Below are 10,299 nucleotides of genomic sequence, written 5' to 3'. Positions count from 1 at the left end.
CATAAGTGGCTGGTAGGGGAGCTTGTTTTATATTTGCAGAAAGGATGATTTGAGTACAGAAGTATAAAGCCTTTACTGTCTCAAAGGTACTTCTGGGTGTCATCGCTAAATTAAGGTCACCATGTTACTATTTTTTGAAAGATCACTGCAGTCCTTCCCTTTATTACCATCTGAAGTGATTAAGACAGGTACTGGTTTTCAACATTTATTTTGTCAGAGACCTGTAAGTCCTCATATGGTAAAGCAGATGAAAACTAGAACCAGAACATCATTTCCTTGTAGTTGTAACTTGCAGGAAATTAATTTGCCTTTGATGTGGGATCATCCTTTCAGATAGAGGAAGAAAGTGATTATTTAAATGGACTTATTCACCTCTGAAAGTAGAGGTTCTCATTTAGAAATCTATTTAGAGGAATTCATGCATTCCCTTTCCCTTGCCACCTGGGTTTCCAAATAATTTAGATATGATTTATTGGTTTTACTTTTGCATTTTCAGGTGTAAGTACTTCTTAGTGCCTGAAAGTCAAAGTCTTTTAGATCCATGTGAGTTTGTGTTGCTTAATATCTGGATAAGTATATATTTTCGTGATTTAATTGTTAAGTAGCTTTTTGCTGCATATGTTCCTCAGATACATTATCCTCTACCAATTTTTTTGAGGGCATATTATCTTCTTTCCATGCCTTAATATTTCTCTAGTTTTTATCTCTTCACTCATTTACTTATTAAAAGATTTCTATTGGTGCTTAGCTCATGCCAGGTACTTTTGTTAAACACTGGGGATTCAAGACATGGTCCCTGCAGGGGGGAGATCACAAAGCAGGTGGTTAGAACACTGTGGAGGACAGTGGATCAGAAGTAAATAATTTCTAGTAAGTAACAAGGAGGTTATGCTTAGTCACCAATTTTATACAGTTTTATCAAGCCCTTCTTCTCGTGGGGACACAGAGGGAGCAATTCCTAACTTAATGGTGTGTATCTTTTGTGTGTCAGGGGAGAGGATTGTCAGTGAAGGCTTCTTAAGGCCTCAACTGAAGTGGGAAGCGGCTGATTGTAAGATAGCTTTAAGTAGTATGTGGCAGTGTAGAAATCAGCTTTGGAAAGGAGGAGGGAATTGGATTTGAAGGGTTACTTCTGTTCCTGAAAAGCATTGATGTAGTCTCTGCGCTGGGGAGGGGAGCAACAGGGGGTTGGTTTCTTCTGGAGGGTCATTAAAAGAGGCTGCTGTATGACAGGAAATGAAGTATTCATTCAAGAGACTGAATACTGTGTGTACTGTGCCAGTTTTTGGGAAACTTGTTATATCTAGTTCCTTTGGATACCCTGACCGCTGTTCTTTCCTTCTGCTTTCAGTGGTGATTTGCAAATCAAGTTAAAATGTCCCCAGAAGTGGCCTTGAACCGAATTTCTCCAATGCTCTCTCCATTCATATCTAGTGTGGTCCGCAATGGAAAAGTGGGACTGGATGCTACAAACTGTTTGAGGATAACTGACTTGAAATCTGGGTATGTACCAGAACGGATTCAACTAATGTATCAGAACCAATCCAGCCTTTACCTAATAATAAACTTTTACCACCAGATTCATAAAAATTGAACACCAGAGAAATTCATCAAGTCATGGCCTTATCGCATGTTGATGCAGTTGGTTTTGTCCAGTTCTTGACATTTTATGTTTCAAGTTGTTTTATTTGTGTTGCGGACCATTACTTTATGATCAGAACGTTCATGTCTGGTTTTTTTGTTTGTTTCTTTGTTTTGGGGCATGTCTCTTTGTTAACAGTGTGCCATGTGGTTTTTCATGCATTGACTTGTTTTCTTGTTATGTCTGCTGCAATCCAGAAGGTACTGTAAGAGTTGGGTTTTGGGATTCTGAATATGACATCATTTGATAATCTCTCCTAATAGGAAAATTATAATAGCTAGCTGGCATGAGTCATTTTTCACAGTGGGCTTAGAACACTTGACTCTCACACCTGGAAATGTTGCATTAAAAAGCCCCAACTTGTTATTTAGAAATAAATTTAGATTTATAGAGAATTTACAAAATAATCACAGAAAATTAGTGGTGCTATAATGCTGTTAGTTGTTCTACAATCCTTGTTTGGATTTTTCCAGTTTTCCCACCTGTGCACGTCCTTTTTTTTGGTCCAGGATCCAATCCAGGATACAAACTGAATTTAGTTGTCACTTCTTCTTTTTAACCTGTGACTGTCTTTGTCCTTCATGATTTTGACACCTTTGAAGATAGCACTGCCTAGTTGTTTTATAAAATGTTGCTCAGTATGGGTTTGTCTGCTGTTATCCCTTGATTGTGTAATCCCCTTCCTCCCCCGCTCAGGAATACTACAGAATTGTACGATTTTCAGTGCATTAGGTCAGGAATACATGATGTTCATATGTGCTGTTACTGGTATGTTAACGTTGACCGCTCAGGTAAGGTTGTATCTGCCAAGTTTCTCCACTGTAAAGTTAACTTGATCTTCCCTTTGTCATTGGTAAGTATCTTGGGGAGTGATGCCTTGAGACTGTGCACATGTTCACTTCCTCATCATACTTTTGCCACTAATTTCTGTGTCTACTGATGGTTCTTGCCTGCAAACGTTATTACTGTGGTGCTGGTTTAAGAGTGATTTTCTATTTTCTTTACTCCCCCCACATTTATTAATTTGAATTCTGCTGTAAGGAAGCACTATCCCTTCTCCCTCACTTACATATTTATTCACTTATTAATTATGTCAGTATGAATTTTTAGGTGTTTATTTTATTCTGTGGGTCATAGCCAAAGATTGTCTTCATTTATTTTGTTCCTCAGTTGTTCTAGCTTTGTCATTGGGAGCTTTGTCAAGTTGACTTTTGTGTCTTTTTGACATACCCCCATCAGTTTTTGTGCACTTTCTCACTAGAAATGTTGCATTCTTGATTCTCTTTAAGCTTTTCTTTTTTGGCCCTTTTACCTTCTCTTAAGTCTTGCTGTCTTTTGAGTAAGCCGAAGACTTAGATACAAGGGTATATACTTACATTCTTCAGTAGTCAGATAAAGAAGACTGAATTGGATACTTTATTGGAATAGTAGGATGCTTTTTAAAAGATCTGGTATTCTCTTCAATTTAATCATTGGGTATGGGGTTTCTTTTGGAAGTGACAAAAATGTCCTAAAATTGGATAGTGTGATGGTTACACAATTCTGTAAGTATGTGAAAAATGACTGAATTGTGCACCTTATAAGGGCGGTTTTTGTGGTATGTTAATTATAGCTTAGAAAAGCTGTCCTCAAAAGAAGCCAGACCCATGAACCAGAGATGTTTACTGTCCCGAATGGGTAAGACATGGAGATAGGTCTTTCTTCTTCATTTGATCACAAATATTATTTTAGAGGTGGTGAGGACCTGATAGAGGACTGGGGACTGACTTATGTAAGGTGATGTGATCTGAATTTTTTACTCCTTGTGTCAGTATCCTGAGAGAACAGTTGGGTTCATCAACAGAAAGTCACTTTGCTTCTTTTCTGCAGACTCCCTCTCCACTGCTTCCCAATTACTGAATGTTTAGTTGAGTGTTTAAATGCAAATGGTGGATATGATGATACATTGAAATGAATCCACTAGACCTGGCCTGGTCTGGACTAGCTCTGTGAAAAATATTTGAAATGACATTAATGGCATTTAGTACTTAAGGAATGTACTTTCTTTAGATTTAAACAAGGAATGCAAATACCTCTCCCTACATTAACAAAGTTGCTACGTGTAAAATGATGTGGAAAGCCTTAGTAATCTAGAGCATTAGTGATGCCTTTTATGTAGTACTTGTCTGAAAGATTCATGAAAACTCTTTGGAATCTCGTTAACAATTCTTTCTTCAATCCTGACATCAGACTAAGTATGCATTCCTTAAGTTTCCATAGCAGAACAGTGGCAGGGTTTGGGAAGAGAATGGCTTTTTAATTTTTTTTTTAATTTTTTTTTTTTTAGTGTGTCACTTTATGGCATTTCCCTTTCTTTTAGATCAGCAGCACTCATGGGTACAAGAAATGGGGTACACATTTGTGATTTCTGTGAACTCAAAAGGGTATACCCTGTAGGACACAGCATATGCAAAAGTTATAAAATGAGGAGACTTGATTTCTAGAGGTGACAAGAACTAGTCTTCTATGTATGGCTACTTGCCCTTGAAGAGATGAGGTCTGGGTATCTATATTCTAGATCTGCCTCATAGGAGAAATAGATAGGTAAACACTATTCAAAGTAAGATTTAAAAAAAAAAAAAGAAATTCATCTTTATTTCTCTTATGGCACCTAAATCTTTCTACCTAGTGTGTACCTATGTATGTATGTACGTTTCTAAGTTCCATTGCTAGACTGTCATGATCTTAGGACAGGGTTCTTATTGAATTTTTTAGGTCTCCTTAAGGTCTGCCATAGTACCTTTCGCATACAGTGTAGCAAGTAGAGGTTGAATGAGTGAATAAGTAAGATGTTTTCCTAGAGAAGTTGTCTGGTTTGGGGATCATAGTGGTTTGGATTTCTGCTTTGGAAACATGTTTTATTGGTCTGGTAGTTTATTGCTTAAATTTTGTTATACGTAATCCTTTAAAACATCATTCCTTGACAGATAAGTGGACATTTTTGAAATGATAGTAAAGTGTTTTATAGTACTGGGTTTACTCTTCTAGGTAGAGGGGGCAAATTTTTATTTTAGGGACTTATTCCATGAGGCTTCTGGATGTTTATTAGCTCTTTGTTCTGTTACTTTGATCACAAGCATGTGCTATTTGTAAGATGCCATATTTTGTCATTTTTAGTGATTTACTAATCTTGAAGATATCTAAATGTTCAGCGTTCTGGAATGATGCCTGGCAAATGTAAGAGAGAGGAAAGCAGAGGGCTCACTGCAACCTGTGGCAGCCAAGCCTTATTATCTTTTTTCAGCATATCACAGTGACTCAACCTTACTGGCACATGGCTGTGTTTGGGGCATCTGCTATGACATCTCATCCGCCCACAACTACCTGTTGCATTTTTTGTTCATGTTCTGAATTTCATTACTTAATTAAAAATAGATGCTCAGTGTACTTGGTTACTAAATAGAACGGTTTTAAAAGATGAGTGCTGTAAGCTTTGAAGACTGATCTCCGTTTGCTGCCTTAGTCCCTCTAGCTGGCAGGCTGAGCCTTTATTATTAGCCTTGTGCCTGGAAGGAAGGTGCTGCGCAGGAGGCATTAGTTTAATTTTGAGGATGGGTGACTTAACCATTTAGTATCTGGCTGTTCACTGGGCTTTTCCATTTCACTTTCTTTTCTGTATTCTTTTGTGATCTTTTTCCTTTCTTCATATGCATATCTTTGTACATTCATTATATGAAAATATATCTCTAAACCATATATAGTATTATTTTGTATATTTAAAAGGTTCATACAAATGGTATCATCCTGTGTGTGTGTGTGTGTGTGTGTGTGTGTGTGCGTGCGTAGTTTTTTTTTCTTTTTTTCCCCTGCAGCTTGCTTGTTTTGTTTAGTAGGAAGTTCATGAGATTTACCTGTTAATACCTATGGTTCAAGTTCTTCGGACTGCATTGCTGTATCATATTCCATTGTATAAATATGCCTCCCAATTTTTTATTCATTCTCCTGATTGTCTTACATGTTGTTTTAAGTTTCTTTTGATGAAGAATGCATGCCATAATGAACATTCTCCCACCTTTGTGCAAGAAGATATATATGAGAATATTTTCTGGGGCTTCCTTTTTTTGTATTGGGTGTGTTCATCCATTAGTGGTTATAAAATCAGTTGAGTGAGTCACTCCAACATCTAAAAAATGAATGAGAATAGAATGGAAACTATCAGAATGTGTCACACATAATAAAAATAAGCACTGTTTTGTGGATTTTGCTTTCAGTTAAATAAGTAAGTATGTGGGTACTGGGTCACAATGCAAAATATGTGTGTTTTGATAAAAAAAAGTTTGAAAGCAAAAAAAAAAAGTTTGAAAGCAAGCTACCCCTCTAGGGTATATTCCTAGGAATAAAATTGCTGGCTCTTAAGGTATATGCATCTTGCATTTTATTAGATATTGCTAGATTGTATCAGTTCCCTTTCACCAGAAATGAATGAGAGTTCCCATTGTTCTGTAGCCTTAACAATACTCTGTGTTGTCAGACTTAAATTTTTGTCAAGCTAATGGGTGTGAAAGAGAATCTCATTATGTTTTTAATTTGTATTTTCATGATTATTAGCGTAGTGAAGAATATTTTGCTAATTCAGGTGTTTTTCTTTTAGGAATATCCTTTGCCCATCTTTTAAGTGGGTTGTTTGTAGTTTTATATAGATTTTATTTTATTTTTGAAAAAAAGTTTTTACTAAAAGATTTTTTCTAATGTTGATTTTTAAGAGAGAGAGAGAGAGAGCGAGAGAGCGAGAGTGAGAGAGTGCGCACGTGAGGGAGAGGCAGAGAGAGAGATAGGGAGACTACAGAATTTGAAGCAGGCTCCAGGCTCCAATCTGTCAGCACCGAGTTGGACGTGGGGCTTGATCTTATAAACTGAGATCGTGACCTGAGCCAAAATCAAGAGTGAGGTGCTTAACCAACAGAGCCACCCAGGAACCTCTGTATAGATTTTAAATCATTCTTTATGTATTTTGGAAACTAATCTTTTAGCAGTTATATGTATTACAAATATCTTCATGCAGTCTGTGGCTTATATTCTTTTTTAAAAAAGTATATGTTATCTATTTTGAGAGAGAGAGCAAGAGAAAGCGAGAGAGTACGGTAGCGGCAGAGAGAGAGGGAAAGAGAGAAAATCCCAAGCAGGTTGCACCCTGTCAGTGGGGCTCAATCTCATGAACCGTGAGATCGTGACTTGAGCCAAAATCAAGAGTCAGACATTTAACCACCTGACCTACCCAGGCACCCCAGTATTCTTAATTTCATGCTATTGATGTCCAGAAGTTTTAATTTTAATGAAGTCAAATTCATCAGTATTTTCCTTTTTAGATTTGTGCTGTGTGTGTGTGTGTGTGTGTGTGTGTGTGTGTGTATGTATGTTTGTGAAAGAGAGGGAGAATTTCAGGAAATTCTGTCACACTCAAAAGTCATACATCTTCCTCCAAGAATTTTAAAGTTTTCCTTTTTGCTCTTCAAATGGAAATTTATTTTTTTCTATAAAACATGTTGTGAGAGATATAGTTTTTTTCTTCAGATGGATAATTGGTTATCCAGCATCATTTATTGAAAAGTCATCCTTTGCCTGTGGATCTACAATGCTACCTCTCTTATTATGTCAAATTTACATCATACATGGATCTGTTTCTAGGCTTTCTGTCAGCCTCATTGTCCTTATGCCAATTGCACACAGTGTTAATGATTACAGTTTTATAGTATGTCATAATATCTGGTAGGAAAACTTTCATCCATCTTGTTCTGATTCTTAAAAATTGCCTTGCTTAACCATATATTCTAGAGACTTTTATGATAACCTCATTTAAATAGTTGCATACTGTTCTATTAGACCATCCCCAAATTCACTTAACAAAGCTCCTCTTCTTAACTCATTGAGAAAAGAAAATAAAGGGAAAATGACCTGGTGAGAAGGGCTAATTGAGAATTAATTGTCGGGAAAGCTCTCTGAGGAAATGGCATTTAAGTTTAATCATGAAAGATAAGAATAATTCGATGTGAAGAGCTGGGGAAGTTGATGTAAAAAGGGAATATTGGGTGTAAAGGCAGGAGAAAGCTTTGCATGTTCAAAGATCTGCAAGGCCACTGAAAGTTGAAATGTAGTGAGAAAGTGTAAGAGGGAAATGAGATGAGATTCTAAAGATAGTCGGGGGCCCGATTATGGAGAGTCTGGTGGGCTATATTAGGAAACTTGGGTTTTATTCTGGGTGGAATAAGGAGTTACTGAAGAATTTTAAGCTGAGTGACATGATCTAATTTATATTAAAAAATCATTGGTTGTTATATAGAAAGAGGCTTGTGCAGGATAAGGTAGTCTAGTTAGCTGTCCATTTGTACAATAGACCAGGTGACAGATGATGGAATGTTAAGAATATGGTGGTGGCAGTGGAGATGGAAGGAGGTGAATAGAGTATAAGCTGTTTAGAAGGTAAAAACATGAGGATGTTGAATTTGGGATTTGATAGAGAATCAAGAATGACTTCTTCCTTCTAAATTTGAGCTAGTGAGTAAGATGGTTATGCCATCTGCCGAGATGAGAAAGATTGGTGGAGGAACGACTTTAATTTTGATTGATTGTTGTCTATGTCTGCCATGCAGTTATCATTGTAGGTTTCCTTTTGTTTCTTTCCTGTGTTGAATCTCTTATCTTACTTTCTTGTTTTACCCTCTTGTTTTGTTGGAGCGTGCACTTCAGTAGCATACTAAGAAACGGAGAAGAGGAGGTTTATTTTTGAGTTCTTGAAAGTCTGAAAATGTATTTATTCTACGTTTAAACTTGATTGATAATTTGGGCAGGTACAGAAGTCTGTTGTAAATTATCTTCCCTTCAGATTTTGAAGGCCTTGGTCTGTAATGTTGGGAACCCTTGACACATATTGTTGTAGTTTCATGGATGTGGTGTCTTCTCTGTAAGGATATTAATTATTGTTTGTTTTTAAAATTGAGGTATAATTGACCATAGTTTTAAAACAGCATTTTTTCTGTACCTTTCACTATCTCAGTTTTGCTCTCTGTCTTTAGTGTTGGTGGCTTTCCTCAAACTGTTGATTCTTGGCTGTCCATGTCTATTAAGGAGAGAAGAAGAAAAATGTGAATTTGAAGATGTTGTACATGGGTGGACTTCTCAGCTACCGAACTTCACTGTAGCGTGATGAGGCAGCACCCTGGCCTCTTTATTAGCTGATAGTCGGATTCATTATTTGCAGATCTTTTCTCTAGGGCTATAAAAAATAAAAGTTTCTCTATTGGGGCGCCTGGGTGGCTCAGTTGGTTAAGCGGCTGACTTCGGCTCAGGTCATGATCTCACGGTCCATGAGTTCAAGCCTGGTGTCAGGCTCTGTGCTGACAGCTGGGAGCCTGGAGCCTGCTTCAGAATCTGTCTCCCTCTCTCTCTGCCCCTCCTCCGCTCATGCTCTGTTTCTGTCTCTGAAAAAATGAATAAAAACGTTAAAAAAATAAAAAAAGTGTCTATATGGATGTGTGCCAGCAAAATTCTAACTATTGGGCCAGAGTATGTAAATATTTAGACTTCTGATGTATTTGGTGTATTGTTATATTTATATGTAAGGATATTTAAATATATATATAATTATATGTCTCTTCAGAAATGTATTATCAATATATATTTTCACTAGCAGTATATGAACATGCCAGTTCCTGTACAGTTTTGATAAAATCGGTATTATAAATTCTGTACAGTTATTGCTAATTCAATAGATGCAAATGGTATTTAATTGCTCTTATATTTTGCTTTATTTATTGATATGCATGTGTGTAAATTACCACTTCATGATGTCTGTCCCCTTTTCTGATGTGGTATTTGTCTTTTTTGATTTATAAACCTTTTATATATATTATGAAGATTAACCCTTTGTCATAGATGTTATAGATGTTTTTTCCCCAGATTTTCATTGTCTTTCAATTAAATTAACTTATTCAGTATGCAGAAGCTCTTAAATATTGCTCATTTTTTGAAGCAATAATAAATGTACAGCACATAAAAAGTAGAAGGGTGTTAAGTAGAAAATAAGTCACTTTCCTATTCCTTTCTCCTAATTTTATTCTCTGGAGGTAACTACTCTCAGCAGTTTCTTTTCTTTCTTTCTAGGGGTGTTCTTTGTAGATGTAAGCTCCCCCTCACCTTTTTTCCATTTCTGTCTAAATAGTAGATGTGGCAGAGTGTTATGGTAATGGCCCCGAATAAATCATGCCTCTCTTTATTTGGTCTTCTCTGAAGATGATTTTACTCCTCCTTTCATCAACAGGTAGAGAGTCTGTTTCCTCACCCCAGAATCTGGGCTGCCTTTGTGACTTATCGTTACCAGTGGAATGTGGCAAAAATGTCATGTGACTTCTGAGCGTAGGCTCTACCAGGTCTTGTGGTTCTGTTCTCGTGTGGAATACTGCCATCACCATGTTCAGGGGGCTTGGGTCTGGTCTCCTTGAGAGAGACCGGCCCACGGAGCCCAGCTGCCCCGGTTCTGCTTGGCCCCACAGCCAGCCTGTCAGCCAAATGCAGCTGCATGTGCGAGCCATCCAGGGGCTGGCAGAACTGACCAGCCCACTGACGCAGTGATGGGAGATAACAAGTTGTTTCCTGAAGCCATGAAGTGTTGGGGTAGTTTGTTA

General features: G+C 37.2%; 1 protein-coding gene across 3 annotated transcripts in view; it reads left to right on the top strand.

The window, feature by feature from the left end:
* Positions 1 to 10,299, top strand: part of BABAM2 (BRISC and BRCA1 A complex member 2) — a 397,415-nt gene that overhangs the window by 5,857 nt on the left and 381,259 nt on the right. For all 3 annotated transcript variants that reach the window (XM_053201072.1, XM_015064178.3, XM_053201073.1), the window contains exon 2: positions 1,352 to 1,503. In XM_053201072.1, the coding sequence (XP_053057047.1) occupies positions 1,376 to 1,503 (128 nt within the window). In that variant the 5' untranslated portion in view covers positions 1,352 to 1,375. The remainder of the gene's footprint in view (positions 1 to 1,351; positions 1,504 to 10,299) is intronic.

The sequence above is a fragment of the Acinonyx jubatus genome, chromosome A3, assembly GCF_027475565.1.
Source record: "Acinonyx jubatus isolate Ajub_Pintada_27869175 chromosome A3, VMU_Ajub_asm_v1.0, whole genome shotgun sequence".
Taxonomy (NCBI): Eukaryota; Metazoa; Chordata; class Mammalia; order Carnivora; family Felidae; genus Acinonyx; species Acinonyx jubatus.
Note: the sequence above shows the minus strand (reverse complement) of the source record. Positions and strands in the feature narration are given on the sequence as shown.